Consider the following 23,803-nt stretch of genomic DNA (forward strand, 5'->3'; position numbering starts at 1 on the left):
GAAGCTGAAAAGAGATCATAAGAATAGAGAGCGCATGGGCTTCTGGTGCAGTTCCCTTTTTAATATATAGTTAAAACAAAGATAAACACACTCACAATTGTAAACTTGTTAAAAGCATAGTATCCCCAGTTTCTCAGTCCTGCCGATGGGAGGTCCTGTAGCGCTGGCTTGCAGTCCAAAGGGTGTTCGCCATCAGCACCAGCTGCACTTGCACGATCCCTAACCCAGCCGGCTGCAAGCACGGAACTGCTGGAAGGAAGATAGGCAGCTGATGCGGGGTAACATGGTTGCTATGACACGTTTTGAAGGGGCTGAGTCTCCTTTTCCAAGTCCATCTTGCTTCCAGCAGTGCCATGCTTGGAGCCAGCTGGGTGACTGGGAGCGCACACCAGCTGCCGAGGAACACCCTTTGACCTGCAAGCCAGCGCTAGAGGATCTCACATCAGCAGGACTGAGAAAGTTCAGATACTATACTTTTATCAAGTTTACAATTGTGAGTGTGATTATCTTTGTTTTTAACCATATATTAAGGGGTACTGCACCAGGAACTTGTGCACTCTCTATTCCTTTGATCTCCTTTAAATTGGTTTAGGCTGCATTCATGGGGGGGGGGGGACTGTTTCCAGTTTCAATTGTCACGCAATCTGTGCTCCATTAGCTTGGAGGACAGGAGAGAATAGATCATTTGTCGTCCCTAAAACCTGAATATATTTGTATTCACTCCTCCCTCTCCTCTGTGTGACATGGGTATGGTGTCTGTTAAATCACAGGAGCTGACAGTGGTTTTGACTCCCTATCCTCTGTTACTCTAATATAAAATATGTGCTTAGATATTCTTTAACTGTTCTTTTTTCCTACTAGACTGGCTCTATTTTCTAAAATGCAATGGCAATCTGATTTAAAGTCAGTTAATTAATAATGGTTTTCCTTAATAATTCTGAGGTCTTGTCAAGTTATGTAACCCTGGTTTGATTTGCAGGTGCTGATATTGATGCCTTGTGTGTGGCGCCCAGGCATGTTGAAAGAACTGACTTCTTTACGTCATTTTATGAGAAGCTGAAGCTTCAAGATGAAGTGAAGGACCTACGTGTAAGTTTCTTTTTGTTTTTTAATTTACCTCTTTTTGGAACCTAAATATGCAGTAGGCTTGATTTTTGATTTGGAATAGTGACCCCTTTGAAGAAAGCTTACTAGTTAAAGTGTTTGTAACCCAAAAAAAACAAAACTTTAAAGCATGTTATACAGCACAGTGCTGGTGCTGTGTAATTTGGCCCCCTGTATAACCTAAAATGCCTGACTGATCCTGCCTGGTTCTGCCCTCCCCCTGTTAACTGACCACGGTTTATCATGGCTGCTGAGCCCTGACACTGTGGTCAGGTTACATGCCTCAGTCATCCGCTGTCTCTTCTTTGTCCTCTCTGCCTGTTTGTGTGTGTGTGTAAGCTGTCTCCTCCCCACCCCTCCCCTGCTGCTGCTATATTATGTACAGTAACTATCTGTCCTTAGAATCTCTCTGTAGCCCTTGGAGTGGTGCAGAAGAGCACGGGACATCAGCTGACTGCACCGCATTATTTTTATAAAACAAAGGCACTGAAAGATATAACAGAGGGGATTCTAGTAAGGACACATAGTGACTTTACAAACACTTGAAAACTGAGCTCTTAGCAGAAAGCTGAATACACTGATGAGACACATGTAAGTAGTATTTAGCCAGTCTGTAACGGTACAAGCACTAGTGCGCAAAACCACAACCTCATATGTGAAATAAAAAATACTAAAATCCGGTACCAGATAAAAAAAGCTGCCAACATAGATGGGTGCACTCAACACTCCAGTGCGTAAATAATAAAATAAGATATGTGGCGCTATTCTACCCCCCCCCTGTACCACACTGCAGAGAGCAAATACACTCCTATTATGTCAATCACCTTCCTACCATTCAACAAAGGGAATCTGCGAAGAACTCCAGTGTCTATCTGAATGAAAGTGACAAAAACTACCTTGATAATAAATACACTGTGTAAAAATCTAAAAAAAATCTTACATACCAACTAATAATGATAAAGTGACTGTGTGCACAAATGTAATTCCTGATGCAATGACCAAATCAAATGAATGACATAAGTGTCAAAAAATATATAATACAATATGTAGTGACATCAATACGTGGCTGCAAATATAACCCAAACCACTTACTAAAGTGCAAGAATATAAAGTGTGCAGATTGTTCAGATGCTACGTGTTAAATATCTCATCTCCTCAAAATAAAGCAATGCAAATAACCCAAATATGCAGAAAATGTCATAAATTAAAAAATCGCAACTAACGATGCAGAAAAAATTCCCCGCAGCAACACATAAATAATGTTAAGCAAAACGTGACATAAGTGCAACAATGTTAAAATTATAATAATACAGTCCAAAAAGTGACAATAGTGCAATATAGTCCACACCAATGTTATTGTCATGCAAAATGTGACTTCTGGTGTTCACACAAAAAAGTCTATTTAAGAGGTGCAAATGGCAGTGACTTGTGCTGTTCTTCTAATTAGCTTCTGATGCACACACCAATTGTTCCCCCCAGCCTCTCACCTCCAGTAGCGGCCCCCAAATGAGCCGAGTAAGGCAAATGGATAATGTTATGGTAGAGGGGTTTCCTGCAGCAATACACCTTTCCTGAGGGATGCCCGTGGATTTGGCTCTCCGTCTCACCACTCGCTTCTCACAGCAGTCCCACAGCAGTAGTTGAAAAGACAGGAAAAAACTCCCATAGTGTAGTAATTAAAGTACCAATTTATTGAAACAAACGTAGTAACTTACACTGAAGTATTAAAACGAGCAGTAAAAGCAATGTTGCGGCTTCCGGGTTCGGCCGTCCCCGGGAAGCGTCGGCACCTGGCTCCTCCTACCCTGACGCGTTGCGTCACACCACGTGACTTTCTCAAAGGGATGAGGAGTCCGGTGCCTGCTAGCCAGTTAAAATAGACACCGCTGTCATGGCAACGGCATATACAAACATTGAAAGATTCTCCGTGCATATTAGATGCGCTTGGTGGAAGGTATAGGCGATACATGAGTCCAAATTTCTTATTACATGATCAATAATCCTTATTATAAGCAAGACTCAGCAAAAGGAACAGCATAAGCTAATAAAAATAATTATAGGCGATACATGAGTCCAAATTTCTTATTACATGATCAATAATCCTTATTATAAGCAAGACTCAGCAAAAGGAACAGCATAAGCTAATATAAATCGGATGAGAAGTATTATAAAAATATATTTTAACATATATTTTTATAATACTTCTCATCCGATTTATATTGTAATCCCCTTGTTGGTTATTATTAAGTAGATTGTGCCACTTGTTTCGATCGTACACCATGTCACCGCATGTCAAGTTTTTTATGATTTTATACATTTTTTGTGTGGAGTAAGCTTCATCTTGATTAGATGAGAATTCCTTTGTCTTTGAAAAAGCCTGTTTTCTTTACGTATTCCCTATGTGCCTCTACTTTAGTATATGAGCCTATTGAGTAGTGTCGCTAGGTCTAGGGAGGTGGACCAGTGGTATATTGTTTTTTCTTCCCCATTATCTTTGTGTTTCTGTGGTGTTTTTCCGCTCTTCCTCCCCAGGGATTTTACACTGCTGTGGGAAGCCACATCAGTCACCCCCAGATGGCGCAGGTGGTGTATGAGCTGCGGGAAACACAGATGTCAATGGGACATTAGATTAATTATTTTTATTAGCTTATGCTGTTCCTTTTGCTGAGTCTTGCTTATAATAAGGATTATTAATCATGTAATAAGAAATTTGGACTCATGTATCGCCTATACCTTCCACCAAGCGCATCTAATATGCACGGAGAATCTTTCAATGTTTGTATATGCCGTTGCCATGACAGAGGTGTCTATTTTAACTGGCTAGCAGGCACCGGACTCCTCATCCCTTTGAGAAAGTCACGTGGTGTGATGCAACGCGTCAGGATAGGAGGAGCCAGGTGCCGACGCTTCCCGGGGACGGCCGAACCCGGAAGCCGCAACATTGCTTTTACTGCTCGTTTTAATACTTCAGTGTAAGTTACTACGTTTGTTTCAATAAATTGGTACTTTAATTACTACACTATGGGAGTTTTTTCCTGTCTTTTCAACTACTGCTGTGGGACTGCTGTGAGAAGCGAGTGGTGAGACGGAGAGCCAAATCCACGGGCATCCCTCAGGAAAGGTGTATTGCTGCAGGAAACCCCTCTACCATAACATTATCCATTTGCCTTACTCGGCTCATTTGGGGGCCGCTACTGGAGGTGAGAGGCTGGGGGGAACAATTGGTGTGTGCATCAGAAGCTAATTAGAAGAACAGCACAAGTCACTGCCATTTGCACCTCTTAGATAGACTTTTTTGTGTGAACACCAGAAGTCACATTTTGCATGACAATAACATTGGTGTGGACTATATTGCACTATTGTCACTTTTTGGACTGTATTATTATAATTTTAACATTGTTGCACTTATGTCACATTTTGCTTAACAATATTTATGTGTTGCTGCGGGGAATTTTTTCTGCATCGTTAGTTGCGATTTTTTAATTTATGACATTTTCTGCATATTTGGGTTATTTGCATTGCTTTATTTTGAGGAGATGAGATATTTAACACGTAGCATCTGAACAATCTGCACACTTTATATTCTTGCACTTTAGTAAGTGGTTTGGGTTATATTTGCAGCCACGTATTGATGTCACTACATATTGTATTATATATTTTTTGACACTTATGTCATTCATTTGATTTGGTCATTGCATCAGGAATTACATTTGTGCACACAGTCACTTTATCATTATTAGTTGGTATGTAAGATTTTTCCCCTTTCGTCTTTCAGGACAGCCACCATGAGAGATAGTCTCCTCCTCTTCCTCTTAGGAAACACTGCGCCAGCCCATAAATTCTCACTTCCCCCTGCCAGACCTCAGTATTAGTGTTTCCTCCGGTGGGGAGACACTGTGCAAGGAACCAGGCTTTTCAGTCAGGGGACTGTGGCTGTTATTTGTTTTTTTGAGCCTGTAAATGGGAGCAGGGGCTTCCTATGGGCATGGGGGGGACTTACCCCTCGATTCGGTGGCCACCACTTCCTAGCTGAGCGCAGCTTCAGGCTGTGGGGGTTCCCTATCGCGGTCACAGGGCTGCAGCAGGCTGGCGTCCGCACTTCCTGTATACTTTACAGGCCGCTCTCTTTTTGGAACTAGGCGGGCCGGACGACGGGCGACGTCATTTCCGGCGGAAGGGCGGGGGCTTGCCTTTGACCCGCGGCTTCCGGTTCCGGGTCGCAGGGCTGATAGGGAAGCCAGGCACAGGCTGGAGACGAGTCTGGGACGCGCACAGGCAGCGTTGGACTCGGTAGTAGCAACCACCTGCAAGTCATGTCGGAAGCGGATGCTCAACCAACGGACACTACCTCCAGCCTTCCTAAGGTAAGAGTGCCTTGGGGAAAAGTACTCTTTACCTAGGATTGTCCCTCCATGTATGGTTCCTGTCATGGGGGGGCAGATACCCTGGGTGGTCAGGGGAGGGAGGCTCAGATCCCCATAGATGAAGGAGGGTCTAGTGCACTCCCAGGGTTGTATCCTTGTTTTTTAAAAAAAAAAAAAAAAAGTGACAAAAATGTTTGTTTTTCCTTTCTTGTATTTCAGAAAGCTACAGAAAAATCTAAGTCTACCCATAGCTCTAAGAGGAGGTGTGCCTCTTGCAGGGACACATTAGGGGAGGCATGGACAAAGGTCTTGTGTAGGGAGTGCATAGACTCCCTTGTTAAGGAGAGGGACTCTGAACAGGAGTCAGGACTTGCAGCCTCAGTTAAAGAGCTCTCGTCCACCTTTTCTTCATTTAAAGCCTTATTTGAAAGGTTTCAACCTCCCATTAGTCCAGCTCCCCAGGATACAACCCCGCCTCAGGCGCAGGTCTCTGCTCCTGCCCAACCTGCAACTTCAGTTAGGGCAGAGGAAGCTCCAGGGCCTTCCGGAGTGGAACTAAGACAGCCAGATAGTTCCTCCTCCGATTCCCAGGATGGTTCAGAGGGGGAGGACCAGGACGGGGAGTCCAGGAGATCCTCCAGATATAAATTATCCCTAGAGGAGGTAGAGGACCTCTTAGGGGCTATTTATACAACCCTTGGTATTCAGGAGGACAGGAAACCCCTGACCCTTCATGACCAGATGTACAGAGGCTTGGGGGAACAAAAGAGAAAGGTTTTTCCAGTTCATGAAGTACTGGTTGAAACTATCAAAAAGGAGTGGCAGGATCCCGAAAGGAAATCCTTTTTTTCTAGATCCTTAAAGAGGAGATTTCCGTTTTCGGATGATCCTACATCTATCTGGAATAAAAATCCCAAGTTAGATGCTGCTTTCTCCCAGGTTTCCAGACACACTGACCTGGCTTTTGAGGACATGGGGGCCCTGGTGGATGTCATGGATAAGAGAATAGACTCTCTCCTTAAAAAGACGTGGGATTCAACAATTGGTAACTTGAAACCTGAGTTGGCTGTCACAGTAGTGGCTCGCAATCTGGAGCACTGGCTCTCTAAGATTCAAGAGCATATTGAGGCTGGAACGGCAAAAGAAACCATTCTGTCTTCTTTCCCTATGATTCTGCGGGGTATCGCCTACATAGCTGATGCCTCGGCAGAGTCAGTACGTATGACGGCCAGATCAGCGGCTCTGGCCAATTCGGCCAGGAGAGCCCTCTGGCTAAAAACCTGGCCGGGCGATAGCGCCTCTAAAGTCAAATTGTGCGGCATACCGTTAACGGGAGACCTTCTCTTCGGCCCAGGCTTAGAGACTGTCTTAGACCGCACAGCAGACAGGAAGAAATCCTTCCCGGTTAAGCGGAAAACCCCTGCACCTACAAAGAAGGGGTTTCGTCCGCAAAAGCGTAAAGAGACTCCAAAGCCGGAAGGGCAAAGGAAGTTCTGGGGTCAGAAAGGCAAGGGCAGAGGAGGGGCGATTTTTCGCCCTCCTGAACAGCCCCGTAAAAGTCAATGACTCCCCAACCATGGTGGGGGGAAGATTGGGGGCCTTCCTCCCGCAGTGGGAGGCAATATCCCCCAATCGCTTTATCCTAGGGATTATAAGAAGGGGGTACCATATCGATTTCACGAATCTTCCTCCTCGGAGATTTTTGGTCACGCACCTACCCAGGTGTACGGCAAAAGCCGAGGCTCTGTTGGAAGCATTAAGAGATCTGGTAGATCAGAATGTGGTTCTAAAAGTTCCAAAAGCCGAGGAGGGAGAGGGGTTTTATTCACACATCTTCGTAGTGAAGAAACCCACAGGGAAATTCAGACTGATTCTGAATCTAAAGCCCCTGAACAAGTCAGTGACATACAGGAGATTCCGTATGGAAACAATTTTCACGGTGAGAACACTGTTGCCCCGCAACTGCTTTATGGTATCCCTGGACCTAAAGGACGCGTATCTACACGTTCCCATAGCAGAAGCCTCACAGAGGTTTCTCCGGCTAGCGGTAGATCTAGGTGGAACATCGGTACATCTACAGTTTCAGGCGCTGCCTTTCGGGCTATCCTCCTCGCCCCGCATCTTCACCAAGGTCTTGGCGGAGGTGATGGCCTTTCTTCGGCTCCAGGGAATATCAGTGATAGCATACCTGGACGACCTGCTCCTGTTTGCAGCGTGTCCACTGCAGTTAGTCAGGGATCTAGAACTTACAAGAAGAGTTCTTACAGGTCTAGGGTGGCTAATGAACTGGGAGAAATCCAGTTTGATTCCCTCCCAGCGCATTACCTACTTGGGCTACCAGTTGGACTCAACACTACTGAGAGTGTTTCTTCCAAGAGAAAAAATACTAAAGCTGGACAGGGCAGTGGCTGGTCTCCAGTGCAGCAGTCGGGTCTCTATAAGAGTTCTGATGTCGGCCCTGGGTCTTTTGACCGCGACCCTCCCAGCAGTGCAATGGGCAGGTCTGCACTTTCGTCCCTTACAGTCCTTTGTCCTAAGGGTGTGGGATCACAGCCAGAGAAGTCTGGATGCCTTGGTTCAGGTCCCATCCCAAGTAAAGAGATCCCTCTGGTGGTGGAGGAGGGTCTCAAACTTGTCGCAGGGTCGTCTGTGGTTCATCCCAGTCTCTCAGGTGGTAACCACAGACGCAAGCGGCAGAGGTTGGGGGGCGCATCTGGGTTCCCTTGTAGCACAGGACACCTGGGAGGGAAACGAACTCAGAAGGTCGTCCAATTGGAAGGAGCTGAAGGCAATCGGGCTAGCACTCAGGTTCTTCAAAAAGGAGCTACAGGGCCACCATGTACAGGTGCAGTCGGACAACTCGTCCGCCGTAGCTTATGTGAACAAGCAGGGAGGCACAAAGAGCGGAGTACTGCTGGCATTGGCATCAGACATTCTGAGCTGGGCCGAGACTCACACTCTCTCACTCTCAGCAGTCTACCTGAGAGGAGAAAAGAATGTGATAGCAGACTTTCTCAGCCGAACCAAGCTGAGAGAGGGCGACTGGATCCTCAACCAGGAGGTTTTCAATCTCATCTCAGAGAAGTGGGGTCCTCCAGAGGTAGATCTGTTCGCGTCAAGAAACAGCGCGAAAACCCCTTGTTTTTTCTCCCTAAACAGAGGGGAGGGAGCACGAGGGGTCGACGCATTGATCCAGGACTGGCATTTCAGAATCTGCTATGCCTTCCCGCCCCCAGCGTTATTACCAGCAGTTCTCAGGAAGTTTCAGATGGAAAACACGTCCCTGATTCTGGTAGCACCACATTGGCCAAAGAGGGCTTGGTTCTCAGTACTCAAGCAGCTAGCGGTCGAACCTCCCTTATTCCTGCCACCTCGAGAGGATCTCCTCTCACAGGGCCCAGTCCTCTGTCCACAGGTTCACCAATGGCAGTTAGCGGCCTGGCTACTGAGGAGGGTATGCTGAGAGCTAGGGGTTTTTCTGAGAAATTAATCTCCACCCTCCTCAATTGCAGGAAGAAGGAAACACGCCAGATATATAAAAAAATCTGGGTACGTTTCAATAAATGGTGTGCAGAAGGCTCCCTTGCGGTACATAGTCCCACAGCTGTGTTGGAATTCCTTCAGTGCGGGGCAGACAGGGGTTTATCCATAAGTACCCTTAAAGGTCAGGTGTCAGCACTTAGTGCTTATTTAGAGAAACATCTGGCCACCAACCCCTGGGTGGTCAGATTCTTTAAGGCTCTGTCTAGACAAAGACCGGTTCAAGGTCCTCCCTTTCCCAAGTGGGACCTATCGTTAGTTTTGCAGGGCCTGACGGGAATCCCCTTTGAACCTTTAGAGGAATGTCTACTAAAGGATCTTACGTTAAAAACAGTTTTTTTGGTAGCAGTGACAACTGCCAGGAGAGTCAGCGAGATTGAGGCCTTATCTGTTAGACCTCCTTTTTGCGTTATTTTTCCAGATCGGATCATCTTTAAGACCGATCCAGCATTTTTACCTAAGGTTGCTTCTGGTTTCCACAGAAGTCAGGAGGTAGTTTTACCCTCATTTTGTCCCAACCCCTCGGGGGAAAGGGAATTAAAATTTCATTCTTTGGATGTAAGGAGATGTATCCTTAGATACCTAGAGCTGACCAAGATGTTTAGAAAGTCAGACTCTTTATTTGTTTTGTTTTCTGGGGCCAGAAAAGGATGCAAAGCGTCTCGACGCACTATTGCCAGATGGCTCAGAGTAGCCATTGGCCAGGCCTATACATTGGCAGGGAAAGAAATCCCAATGGGTATAAGAGCACACTCTACTAGAGCTATGGCAGCTTCGCAGGCAGAAAGGGCTGGAGCAACGCCAGAGCAAATATGCAGGGCTGCAACATGGTCCAGCTACTCCACTTTTGTAAAGCACTACAGAGTGGACCTGGTGTCGGCTAGTGAGCAAGCCTTTGGGCGAAAGGTATTGCAAGCGGTAGTCCCACCCTAAACTGGTAAGTGCTCGTTTATCCTCTCATGGTGGCTGTCCTGAAAGACGAAAGGGGAAAATTAGAGTTACGTACCGGTAACGTCTTTTCCAGTAGTCTTTCAGGACAGCCCTAGTTACCCACCCGAAATTTTTGGGGGGGTCTTACAAAAGACCAGAACGCAGCATGATAATGATATGGAATAGTATGTTATTAATGTGTTCTTGTGTCTCCCCAGCTGACCGGAGGTAATCTCGGAATATACTGAGGTCTGGCAGGGGGAAGTGAGAATTTATGGGCTGGCGCAGTGTTTCCTAAGAGGAAGAGGAGGAGACTATCTCTCATGGTGGCTGTCCTGAAAGACTACTGGAAAAGACGTTACCGGTACGTAACTCTAATTTTTTTTTTTTAGATTTTTACACAGTGTATTTATTATCAAGGTAGTTTTTGTCACTTTCATTCAGATACACACTGGAGTTCTTCGCAGATTCCCTTTGTTGAATGGTAGGAAGGTGATTGACATAATAGGAGTGTATTTGCTCTCTGCAGTGTGGTACAGGGGGGGGTAGAATAGCGCCACATATTATCTTATTTTATTATTTAGCCAGTCTGGCACCCTTTCTAGACACCAGTGCAGGCTACACTGCAGTTAATATACCAATCTCAATGAAATTATGTAGCCTGCAGCCTACAATAGTAGCTGAACTCTGCTTTGAGAAGGTCAGTTCTCTAGCTGTTTTAGATGCTGCTTTAGCTTTAAAGTTTTACTAAACCCAGGACCCTACATTTACTATATCTGGTCTCCCGCAGTACATGGAAATGCAATAGTTTTAGTAAATCTAAACTGCTAAATACTTTCTCATTAGCAGTCTTATGACTTCCATCAGTGTCTGGCAGAGCACTGGTTACAGCTTGTAGAAGGAGTTTTCATTCTCCCCTGATCGTCCTATGAGGCTGCAAGACCCCCGATTCTCTGTCTGCACCGTGCTGATTGGCCCTGTGCTGATCACATGTACTCGCCCAAGAAAAAAATAAACTTTCTAGCAATACATACCAAACTGAGCATGTGCATGCAGCTTTTTTCCCCAATGCTCTGTACTATCAGGAGATGCTATAGAGACTGGAAGAAGGGGAGGATCAGAGAAGACAGGATCAAACAGCCTTTTTGCACAATGCAAAGGATTAACCCCTTAGGGTCCACAGTGAATGTAACAAGCATGCTTTACTGCATATACAGGCTGATTTTACTGTTGTGGTTTTCGTAACAGTTTAACACCCAAGGCGCTGACCCTTAACAAGGATTAAAATAAAGAATTCTGGTGCTCATTTACTTTAGCATGCTTGTTTGTCTGTAATTGAGAAGTATTTAAAACTAGACACAGCCAGGCATCTAGCATTATCAGAAAGAGGCCAGCAATAGTAACTCTTATGCTTACAATACATCAAGACAGATGTATCTTTTTAATGGCCTGTTCCAACCTGTGCTTGGTCAGCGAAGGAGCAGCAGTACATTTATGACTTCACAGTCTCCTGCAGAGAAGAGATGTACTCTAGAACCAGTCTGGAATCCTTGCCACATTTTCTTATGCATTTCTTTCCATTTCTGTAAGATGTTTACTACTATTCTTATCCTTTACAGGCTGTAGAAGAAGCATATGTGCCCGTGATTAAACTTTGCTTTGATGGGATAGAGGTAATAATGGAAATTACCATTCTCTATTTATTGTGATTGCATTGTATATGATTGTGGAATTTGAGGGCTTGAACTACCAGTAAAGCATACAAGGGTTTTCCATTCTACCCCTGCAAAACAAAATCGAATTTAAGTAATTTTAGTGTTCTGATCATTTCGAAACACTTCACTTTTTTTTTTTATCAGTTTTATATTAATCTAATATTGGGGAAAAGGCTATTCCATAGTTAATGTCAGTGGTCCCGTTTCTAAAGCTGACTTGTAAACAGATTTTTAGGTGTTATACCACAAAGCTTCTAAATGTACAGATCTATAGTGGAAAGTTATTTAATGTGTTGAATAACTCGGGCTTGTCAGCCCCTTAAAGATAATAACTGTGCTCCATAACTTTTTTTATATTTGATTCTAAATTATTTTTAGATTGATATTTTATTTGCGAGACTTGCACTTCAGACAATTCCTGAGGACTTGGACCTGCGAGATGATAGCCTGCTTAAGAACTTGGATATTAGATGTATACGGAGTCTTAACGGTATGCTTAGTATTAGAGTTCCCATAAATCTCCCTCTTCTTTTTTTTTTTTTTTTTTTTTTTTTTTTTTTTTATATATTCTGTTTTTTGTTTTTTATTTTTTAAGATGACATTGGTTTTTATTTAGTACAAGAGAGCAAGAAAATAGTGTAAACGACTTATAAATGTAATCATCTGTCATTCTTTGCTATGACTACTAGCAACATAAGAATGCCACTATTGTGCAGAAATAAGTAGCATGCAGTAATGTAAATTGAAGATCAACATTGCTTTATACAACACCAGATTCCTGTTTGGCAAGCTTATGGGTAGAGTTGATCCTGGGCCCCAATCAGCTAAAATTTTTATGGCTTATCCCTGAGCTCAAACGGTGCATTTATAAAAGTATTCAGACGCCTTTCATTTTTTCAATTTTGATATGTTGCAGCCTGATACTAGAGTTTAAGTTCATTTTTCCCCTAATCGTCTTTCAAGACAGCCACCTGAGAGACCTTGGCTTCTCCAATCTGTTGGAAACACCACACCAACCCCTTTAAATTTTTCTTCCCCCTGCCAGGTCATCCGTTATTGGTGTTTCCTCCAGAGGGGAGACACTGTGCTGGTCGGCTGAGCCCTGTAGGCGTCTTGCTCTGTGGGTTCTTGGGCACGGATCAGCTTTTCGCTGGGCATTGGCGGCCACAATGGAGAGGGCGGGTGACATCACTTCTGTGGGAGGGGTAGGCACTTTCTTTCGACCCGTGGCTTTTGGTTCTGATAGAGGACACTAATAGAGTGAGGGGCACGGACTGGCGTGGGACCAGGAATGCTGTAGAGACAGCAGAAGGCTCCAGTGGTGGCACCAATGATGTCGTAAGCAGAGGCGAACCAGACTACTCTGGGGGATGCCAGCTCCAGCCTTGTTAAGATGAGGGAGACATAGGGGATATCCCGTTGCCTGTTTCCTCCCCTCCCTTAGTGGGGGCGAAAGGGGGGGGAAGTCTGCACCAGAGGGGAGGAACACAGGGCCCCCCATGGAGGGAGGCCCGCAGGTTCCATGGCTGCGTTCCTGCAAAACAAACTGAGGGGGGGTACTGTGTTGGCGTTTGGCTGCGCTGTCTTATGTTTTTCAGAGCAAAACTGCAGATAAATCCAGACCCCCTCACAGTTCAAAAGAGAGGTGCCCTTCATGTAAGACCACTCTTAAGGACTCTTGGGGGGTAGGGGGGAGGAGCGTTATGCTAGGAGTGTATTGATAAATTAGTAAAGGAACAGTCCACTGAGCAAGTTAGTGATTCAGCAGTCTCTGTTAGGGTGCTTTATAACACCTTTGAATCCTTAAAGGGCTTTTTGCAGGGTTTCAGGTCCCGCAGCCTTAGGCTGCTGCTCCGCCAGTTCAGCAGCTCTCGGTACCAGCGACGCCAGTGGTTCTATCCACGAGTGCGTGCACTCCAGGGAGGAGGCAGAGGAGGAGCCGGATAGTGCAGCCTCAGGCTCTCAGACAGAATCGGAGGGGGATGGACTGTAAGAGGAGGTTCCAGAAAACATTCTTGGTACGGACTTTCACTTGAGGAAGTGGAAGATCTCCTGGGGGCTTTCTATACCACTTTCGATATTCAAGCAGATAAAAAGCCCCTTTCATTCCACAATCAAATGTACCAGAGCCTAGGGGAACAAGAAAGAAAAGTGTTCCTAGTCTATGAAGTCTTAAAAAAGGAATGGCAGGATCCTGAAATGAAACCAAGCATTTTCCCAGATGTCTAGACATACTGATCTAGCCTTCAAGGATATGGGGCCTTGTCTGACATGATGGACAAGAGAATGGACTCTTTTTTTTGAAGAAAACCTGGGATTTCCACGGTTGGGAGTTTGAAGCCAGCCATGGCGGTGACAGTGGTGGTCCACAATGTGGAATTCTGGCTAACTCAAATACAGGCTCATATTGAAGAGGGAACAGCAAAGGACTCTATTTTATCTTCCTTTCTTATGCTTCATCGGGGCATCGCCTACATAGCATATGCTTCCGCAGAATTAGTCCGGATGGCCGCAAGGTCCTCGGCTCTAGCCAATTCCACCAGGAGAGCTCTTTGGCTCAAATCGTGCCAGGGGGACTGGACATCCAAAGCCAAGCAATGTGGGATCCCACTTAAAGGGGATTTACTGTTTGGGCCTGGACTAGAGGCAGTGCTAGATTGCACAGTGGATAGGAAAGTCCTTTCCACTCAAGCGTAAACTACCGCAGCAAACAAAGAAAAGGTAGCGGGTACAGAATCGCTTTGGAACACCTAGGGCGGAAAGCCAAAAAAGCCTTGGGGACAGAGAGGGAAGGGGAAGGAGGAGCAATGTTTCGCCCTCCTGACCAAGCCTGTAATAAACATTGACAAACTGGTCACGGGGTGGGGGGTGGGGGGGATTGGGGGCTTTCCTCCCGCAGTGGGAAGTGATCTCCTTCAGCCAGTTCATTTTGAGAATTGTAACGAGGGGGTATCGCCTAGGTTTATCAAAACCTCCCCCAAACACACTTATCACAAAACTTCTGAGAGGCGCAGAAAGGGCCTGAGGTCTTCTGGAGGCACTAGGGGAGTTAATAGAACAAAATGTTTTAAGCCCATGTACCGCTGGAGGACGTAGGCTTGGGCTTCTACTCACGTCTTTGTGGTGCAGAAGCTCTCAGGAAAATTCATGCTAATATTAAATCTAAAGCCTTTAAATCTTTCAGTAACCTACAAAAGAGTTTGTATAGTGCTTTTGGTGAAAGCACTACTATCTGGAAACTGTTATAGGGCATCCATAGAGCTAAAGGATGCATACTTGCACATTCCTATCACTCAGAATTATCAAAGATTCCCAAGAGTACAAATGGAGGAAGAGACGATCCGCCTACAGTTCCAGGCACTTCCATTTGGCCTATCCTCCCCCCGGATCTTTACAAAGGTCATGGCGGAAGCCTTGGCAACACTTCCCATCAGAGGTATCTCTGTAACCATCCATCTAGACAATCTGCTCCTTTTTGCGCCCTCACCAGAGAGATTAACAAAGCACCTGAAGTACACCAAAGACTTTCTGGAGAATCTAGATTGGCTGTTAAACCTGGAAAAGTCCAATCAGATCCCCTCCGAGCAGATCACTTATTTGGGGTATGTCTTGGACTAAACACAACAAAGTTTTTTTGCCCCAGGAAAAGGTGCAAAAAATATACAGGACTCTATGAAAATGCTACAGAACAATCAGCCAATCACAGTAAGATGGGCAATGTCAGCATTGGGACTGTTGACCTCTGCTATTCCGGCGGTGTGGGACTGCAGTCAAAAGGGCCTTAGATGCACCGGTGCGCATAGGGGCAGTTGTGGATCCTACCAGTCACCAAAATGGTGAGAACAGATGCAAGCGGCACAGGGTGGGGAGCACATTTAGGCCCCCAATTGATACAGGACTCTTGGCAGAGGAAGGATGTGAAAAGATCATCCAGTTTGAAAGGATTGAGAGCAGTACTTCTAGCTCTGTTTACTTTTCAGAAGAACTGCGGGGACATTACATACAAGTCAGGTCTGACACCTAAGTAATCGCCTATATCAACAAACCGGATGACAAGGAGTGGAACTTTGTGGTTCCTTGTAGCAGAAATACTGAATTGGGCCAGGAAGCCATGGTTTTCTATTCTAAAAAAAAAATAGCTGTTGAGCCTCCATGGATATTACCAATCCAAGAGGATCTTCTCTTTCAGGGCCCAGTGTATTGCCCTCAGGTAGAAAGGTGGAACCTCACTGCTTGGTTACTGAGGAGCAGTTACTGAAAGCTAAGGGTTTCGTAAACCGTTTGGTAAATACGCTGATAAGCAGCAGGAAAATACTGGTGGGCACCAAATTAAAAGATGCAAACATCTTTATATATATTTATTGTTTTAATGGGCCGCTCTGATTTTAGAGCCACCAGTTTGACACCCCTGCGAGAATGTGCACGCTAAAATATATATTTTGGAAGCCATCTAGTGGTCAAAAAAGGTTGTACCTTCTTTTGAAAATGTATAAACCACATCCAACCCATATATTGGTTATGTTAATATATATCTACCTCTCCTTTTTAGGGAAAATGATGTAGAAAATGTTAAAAATAACACATGATACATATGTCACTCAACTGAGAAGAGTTTAAACTCTGTTTCAACAGATGGATGTTCAGGCCTCACCTGATGCCAGTTTCAGGTGTAAACTGGTTCAGGCAGATTTTTGAGCTGCAGTCAGTCCCCATTTTTATTATTTGGTTATGTGGGTTTTTTATTGTGTTGACCACTCTTTGGTTGGACTGCTTTTGGATGTCATAATAGTATCTGAATCCTTAGTCCCTGAACAAGGACGAAAATAGAAAGTAGGTACTTGGCGTAAAATCAGTTTCTTGAACTTTTAAGGGACACAGGTTTTGTGTTTTATGATGTACATTCAGTACTGTTCTACAAAACTAAGGCATTGTGGAGAGTAGGAGGGATTATACCTGGCTGGTCAATGTTTGTTTGCCAGTGACCAAAGCCTCCTGTAGGTGGTGGTGTAACCCAGTTGCCTCTGATGCTTGTGTCCCTCGGACTCAAGAAAATTGATTTCACAGTGAATACAAAAATTGTTTTTCATTGCAAATAAGCAGCATCGATCTCTGTACAGATATGGAGGCCAATACTTTATTTCTGTCACAGGATCTTGGTTTGTATTTCTTTTTCTTTTGTATTCCTTTTTGCTTCCTTTTGACAGAAATTGTACCTCCTAGAGATCTGCTTTTTATATCCTGATAAATTTTACAAGTAAAACATTAAATGTCAGTTATTAACATTACATTACTGTCCATGTAATGTCTTATAAACACAGTGGATTATATAAATTTCACAAAGTTTATCTTAAATCTTTTAGGTTGTCGCGTAACTGATGAAATCCTCCATTTAGTTCCGAACATTGATAACTTCAGGCTAACTTTAAGAGCAATCAAACTCTGGGCCAAACGTAAGCATTTCTTCCAACAAAACTCTTTACTTGAATGTTCAACATTATGCGTTACAGAAAATGTATTTTCTTTAAATTTGTTTTCCTTAGGCCATAACATATATTCAAACATCCTTGGATTTCTGGGCGGCGTTTCCTGGGCCATGCTAGTGGCAAGAACATGCCAACTGTATCCAAATGCCATAGCATCCACTCTTGTCCATAAATTTTTCCTGGTGTTTTCTAAGTGGTAAGTTTTTGGGTAGGAGGGTTACTGTAGTGCATTAGTCATAGTTGGCTTGCCATCTGGTCTAAAGCTGAATTCCAGGGATTTGGACACTTTGTAAAAAGTGCAGGCACATTATAAGTTAAGTCCAACACGATGCTTGCCATCTCCTGGACTTCTCTTTATTATTTACATCTGACAGGTTTACACTCTGGGGTGTGAGAGTAGAGAAGGCACACAGAGCAGCTATGCTAGCCCCTCCACTCTGCTGCCCATTCACAAAAGCCTTTGTATTATGTGAATGTGTTCACATAATACGAAGGCTTATGTGGTTGGGCAGGAGGAGCGGAGGGAAGGGGCGGGGCATAGCAGCTGCAGCAAATCTACTGTTGAAGACGCTCAGACCAGCAGGTCCAACGTCTGGCTCCAAAACTACAGCGACAGCTGTCTTCTGGGAATTTTAAAAAACCTGTCAGGTGCAAATAGATAGAAGTCCAAGAGGTGTCATGCATCTCATTGGACCTAACTCGTAGTATGCCTTCACTTTTTACAAAGGAGATAAATTCCTGGAATTCAACTTTAAACTCCAGATAAATGTAATGCCGTTTTTGTATTCCTAAAAACATATTTTTTTTTTTTCTTACACGCAACCTGATTTTAACTTGGTATCGGCCTCTTGAAATCCCTTTTATAGCAGATCTCAGGCTGGGAGGGGGAGGGCAAGCACTAGGAGCCAATGAGGTGTGCTGCAGTGCTCATGTGTTTTACAAGAGACATGCTACAGGAAAGGGCAGGTGGGCATAGAACTGAGCTGATTAGAGGTGCATCAGTGTACCAGTAAAGGATCACAGCAAAGTTCCCACGGGATAGTGTGATGTGTTAAAGGAAAGAGCTTAATTTTTCCTGATTGACCTGGATATAGGAAAATAAATATGTACAGTAATTTGTTTTTTGGGAGTGGGTGTGCTTATATACTCCAGCAGGGGAGAACTAAGCAGGGCTGACAACACTGCTTGGGAATTTCAGCGCAGCAGAGCAAGTGTTGTCTGTTCACTACAGAAATTAGGATTTGCTGGCATTTCTGGCTGGATCACTACGTATTTTTCAGAACTTTCTGCAGCAGGAGGCAAACCAGGAGGAAATGTGCAGGTTTTTTTGAGAGCTGTGCTGGAAATGTTTTTTAGTTTTACACTGGGGAAGAAACTGTTTCCTGATGGGAAAATACTGAAACATAACGGAGTCTTTGATATAAATCCTGTAATTATGGGAATGAACCTGTGCCTGTATCTACTATGTACTATTAACCCACCCAACATCTGTGCCTTAAAAGAATAGGTTTAATAGGGCATTATAAAATAAATTTGGTGATCATCATTAGTTCATACAGCTTTCGTAAATCTAGAGATTTTATCTGACGTTTGATATTTTAAGAAGCCACAACAAATGTAACTTTCCTTCATTGCATTAATATTTTCTTATTTAATTCTTCCTTGGCAGGGAATGGCCTAACCCAGTGTTGTTGAAGCAACCAGAAGAGTGCAATCTTAATTTGCCTGTGTGGGACCCAAGGGTCAGTAAATTTTTTTTTTTTTTTTTTACATTGCAGTCGATCATCTGTATGCATGTCATACCATGATCTCTTTTTAAGGAGAGTTGTTTGTTTGTGGAAAATGTTATTTTGGTGACTCAAATGAAGAATGTTTGTTAGAGCTGCAGGTTATTGTTATGATCACTGTAGTTCTGCTGTGACTTGAGGGAAAGCCCCAGCTTTTGATGTTTGTCTCAGACCTGTAATCCTAATATATGGCACACTTCTATATGTGCAGTATGTCTGAAATTTACCAAAACAGCAAGGATTAATTCAGATGTAATTATAAAATAAAAATTAATGTCTTCTACCAGACCATTTCATCATATTTTTTTTTGTTTGAGTAACAATTTCCATACAACACAGAAGCCCCTGCATGCTGTCCTGGAAGTCGGCCATTGGGTTTTCATTGAAGCACAATCATTGAGACATCCTCTTCAACTTCCTACATGCTCCTTGTAGCCCCAAAAGCTGTAATTGACACCCGTCGACCTGTTTGTTGACGGGAGAGGTAGAAATCGATTACAGCCTATGTGCAAAGTTAGCAGACGTCTAGGCCATCTTGTTTCTATGGAAACTCGCTCATGGACTGCCAGGACAGCATGCAGCAGGCTCTTAGTTGGAAGGTTTTTTTTTTTTTTTGTTTTTTTTTTTTTTTTTAACTCAGAAAAGATAGAAGACTGGCAGGGAACACAATTATTTTTTAGGATTAAACTTGAACTTTTCCTCCCTTTTTTTTTTTTTTTTTTTTTTTTTTTTTTGTGAAGTAATGTAAATAATACATGCTTATCTCCTGTAAACCTTTTCCTTTTGAAGGACTTGCTCTTTTTAATATTTTAATATGGCCATAGCTGAAAATTCTTGATCTCCTTGAATTTTTTAATCTATTACAGGTATTTAGCGCTAGCAATTTAACCAGTGCTTTACATTTTATTGCACATTCACGTCACATGCATTGCATGGAGGACCTATTATGTCTGTTTTCTGAGGTGTGCTAATACTCTCGGGGGGGGGGGGGGGCGGCGACAGCTTGGGGGTATGGACCAGTAGCAAATTGTGTTACAGCAAAGGGTATGTGACACCATGGTCTAGTTGGCTAGGCCCTGAATGACTATTTTAAAAGCAGCATGATGAAGAGACAGGTAAGTTACTGAATTTGTGCCTAAGTTGCATCTAACAATAATAATGTATAGCAGCTTACCAGTTCTTGGATGTGGTGACTACGTTTGATTTATTTTTTTCAGGCTTATTTGCTTATTTCATTATTTTCATTTAGTGATCCTGCTAGCAACACACTTTCTGCTGACCATTCTTACTGTACTGTATCTATGGAGGCGCAATCTTCTTAGGACAGGAAGTGCTGAACTACAGAACACCCCCCCCCCCCCCTCTTCTTACCTCCAAAACATTGGGAGTTGTTCTTTAGTTCATAGGGGATTTGGGCAGGGCTGATAACAATGCATGGGGTTTCAGTCAAGCAAACCTCAAGAAGGAAGGAGCTTTTTAACCACTTGCTGCCCACCATATAGCAGAATGACGGCGGCAAAGTGGTTGTGATATCCTGACCGGACGTCATATGACGTGCCCAGGATAAGAGACGGCGCATGGTGATCGGAGGTGCTGTGTGTCAGTCTGACACACCGCAACTCTGATCATGGTATGAAGTCTCTGACAGAGGCTTCTTACCACGTGATCATCTGTGACCAATCACAGCTGATCATCGTGTGAACCAGGAAGTGCTAGTAAACATCTTTCCTCGGTTCACGCTGACAGGGAGAGCTGATGGACGACTCCCTGTCGGGGGGGTCTGTACTGATAATCAGCACATTGATTATCAGCACAGACCCCCATCAAAAGGTGCCCATCAGCTGTCAATTAGTGCCCAACACCTGCCAGCCTGTCCCCATAATAAATGCCTATCAGTGCCCAAAAAAGTACCACCCAGTAATGCCTGTCAGTAGCTCCTTATCAGTGCTGCCTATCCAGTGCCCATGTTTAGCGTTTTTTTTTTTTTTTTTTTTGTTTAAATTGACTGTCTTTCTTCGTCTATAGCGCAAAAATGAAAAGCCGCAGAGGTGATCAAACACCACTAAAAGAAATCTCTATTTGTGGGGGAAAAAAAATGAGAAAAATGTAGTTTGGGTACAGTGTTGCATGACTGCGCAATTGTCATTCAAAGTGCGACAGCGCTGAAAGCTACAAATTGTCCTGGACAGGAAGGGGGGAAGTGCCCGGTATGGAATTGGTTAATACATACAGTCAGCACTCTTTAAACCTGCATGTAATGTAAAATATATATAAAATTGCACACACCCCCTTGCATGTACTACAGTTAGGCTTAGTTATTTGAGGTAAATGTTTCTTTAATAATCCAGCTACTATCCTCTATGTACAGCTAAGGCTGTGTTTTTTAAATAATATTTTTTTTTTTTTTTTAATTCTTTATTTCAGGTGAATCCCAGTGATCGGTACCACCTAATGCCTATTATCACCCCAGCCTACCCTCAACAGAATTCCACCTACAATGTTTCTATTTCTACAAGAATGGTTATGGTAGAAGAGTTTAAACGAGGTACAGTGTTCATATAATGTACTTGTATTTTTTGGTTGAGACTTTTTCCATTGGAGCATTCTAAAATACTATCAGATTGTTATTCATTGTTTCACCCAGTGTTTCATATATTCTCAGCTTTGTCACCAGTCTTTTTGCATTGGGCTTAAATCTTTGTGTTTTTTCTTATGTCCACAGGGCTGGCTATAACTGATGAGATCTTGTTGGGGAAAGCAGATTGGGCAAAACTTTTCGAGGCTCCCAACTTCTTTCAGAAGTACAAGTATGTATATAACAATCTGCTTACTTTGTGTTCATTTACCAAAAGCCAAGTAAATAAGCTCAGGACTGGGGGCAAGAAATAGTTATACAGGTGTATTGGAGAATAGAGACTTCGTAGTTGTGTTTTGTGACAAATCTGTAGTTGCTTATAGAAAATGTAGCCTTTCAAGGGAATCCTCAAAGTATATTTTTTTGGGGCTATACGAGGTTACATAAGTTGAATAAAGACCCAAGTCCCATCTTGTCCAATAGGGTAAGGTGAGTTTTTGAGTAGGTACCAAACTGATTATCTTTAAATTTTAAAAAAATATTGTGCATCTTATTTGGCTTTATTGCTGTTTAGTGCTTTAATGTATTTGTTTGAGCACCTCGGAATTTCCACCAATTGAAAGTGTTGTTTATTAGCTTAAAAAAAATGCTAGCAATTATGTGTAAAGCCCAGTTAAACCCTTATAATTTATTTTGTAATAGTCATTTATTGTACAGCAAGGCTGAATGAATATCTTTTTAAATCCCCCCCCCCCCCTCCAAATGCTGCAGTAAGGGTTTAAAAACCCACCAGGGGAGTCAGACTGCTGTACTCTCACACAAGCAGCAGTCCAGCTCTCCAACACACACCCCTGAACATTGCTTTGTTCAATGGCTCTGCTTGGAGAGCTTGAACGGTGTTCAGTGGGGCATGTCTGACTGCTGAAGAGCTGAGATGCTGCTTGTATGGGAGTTTTTACAGCACTTGGCTAATGATTAAAAATGTAAAGATGCATATTTATTACAGCACATCAGTAAGAAATTAAGAGGTCTTTGTTGGGCTTTAATCTAAATGGCTAAAGCCCCATACACACAGTCCGAATGTCGGGCGACGTCAGCCGCTTCAGTAAAAACCGGCTGGCGCTCGGCCTGTGTGAATGGCAGCTGGTCCGACAATTCGACATGCTGGAAAACCGGCAGCTGACCGGCTCCCGATCAGCACTCTCAGCCAATGGCTGAGAGCGCTGAGTAGAGTGTTCTGACTAGATTGTTCTGGCGGGGGGGCCGTCCCCCTGTCAGAACACCATAGAACAGCAGGGGAGATCGCTTTACTGACATCAGATTGTTAGTACAGTGGGTCCAGCCGGAGCTGTTTGTTTATTTTTCGTGTTGAAGGGGGAAAAAAAGCTAGTGGTGTGTACTAGGCTTTAGATTGTACATGTTAGTTATTTTTAAAATACACTTTAAACAAGAAAATATAAATCTCTGGGCCAGCCTAGCAATTCCTAAAGTTTGGGTATTGCTAGATGGATCCAGCGACTTGATGTCTTGGTGTGACACACTGCACTTTGAGGCACAGATGAGAAGCTTTAGAGCAGGGGGTCTCCAATCCTTATACAAAGGGCCAGTTTATTGTCCTTCAGATTTTAGGAGGGCCGGATTGTGCCCAGCGGGGGCAGTAAATGTCCCTTTTCCGACATCAGTGACAAATATTGAGCAGTAGTAGTGCCCCTATTAGTAGGAGGTATTAGTATCCCATCATTGCTATCAGTGGAAGCGATAGTGCCCCCTTGTTGGTATACATGGAAGAAATGGTATCCCCTTGTTGGTGTCAGTGGGAGAATAAAGGGCCAGAATAAAGGCTAGCAAAGGGCCACAGTTTGGAGACCCCCTGCCTTAGAGGATAGAGGTGTGGGCTATTTAGCCAAGTGACCAAATGGGAGGTGATGGGAACCTCCCCAGAGAGTGCCCAGATGGCAGCTTCTCTGAGGGTCTTTGGCTTCTCTACAGTGCTAACAGAGGAAAATGTTGTGCCATCTGTGTCCCTGCAGTGGATTTACAAAAAAAGTAAAGGGAAAGTTTTCATTGGTGTCAGCAGTATAGCATGCAGTTATAACCCTTGCCAGGTGAAAAAAAAAAATCCTAGATCTACCTCATCTCAGTGAATTAAATGGGACAGCCAGCTTTAATTTTTTATTAGAAAGGAAGTGGCATTTACAACCTTTTGCCCAAAGTTACTCTTTAGTTGGTGCTTGGTAAGTCATTTGGGTTTCTGCTCCTATTATTTTTTTTTTTTTTATTCATTTTTTTTCTGTACCTTTTTTGA

The 23,803-nt window shown here is 43.7% G+C and overlaps 1 protein-coding gene across 2 annotated transcripts in view; it reads left to right on the top strand.

The window, feature by feature from the left end:
- The window catches only part of PAPOLA (poly(A) polymerase alpha), an 88,997-nt gene that overhangs the window by 30,890 nt on the left and 34,304 nt on the right, over positions 1-23,803 (top strand). For both annotated transcript variants that reach the window (XM_073608567.1, XM_073608566.1), the window contains exons 5-12: positions 980-1,089; positions 11,558-11,611; positions 12,032-12,143; positions 17,014-17,103; positions 17,194-17,332; positions 18,806-18,878; positions 21,348-21,468; positions 21,646-21,730. In XM_073608567.1, coding sequence (XP_073464668.1) covers positions 980-1,089; positions 11,558-11,611; positions 12,032-12,143; positions 17,014-17,103; positions 17,194-17,332; positions 18,806-18,878; positions 21,348-21,468; positions 21,646-21,730 — 784 coding nt within the window. The remainder of the gene's footprint in view (positions 1-979; positions 1,090-11,557; positions 11,612-12,031; positions 12,144-17,013; positions 17,104-17,193; positions 17,333-18,805; positions 18,879-21,347; positions 21,469-21,645; positions 21,731-23,803) is intronic.

This window comes from Aquarana catesbeiana, linkage group LG13, assembly GCF_042186555.1.
Source record: "Aquarana catesbeiana isolate 2022-GZ linkage group LG13, ASM4218655v1, whole genome shotgun sequence".
NCBI lineage: Eukaryota > Metazoa > Chordata > Amphibia > Anura > Ranidae > Aquarana > Aquarana catesbeiana.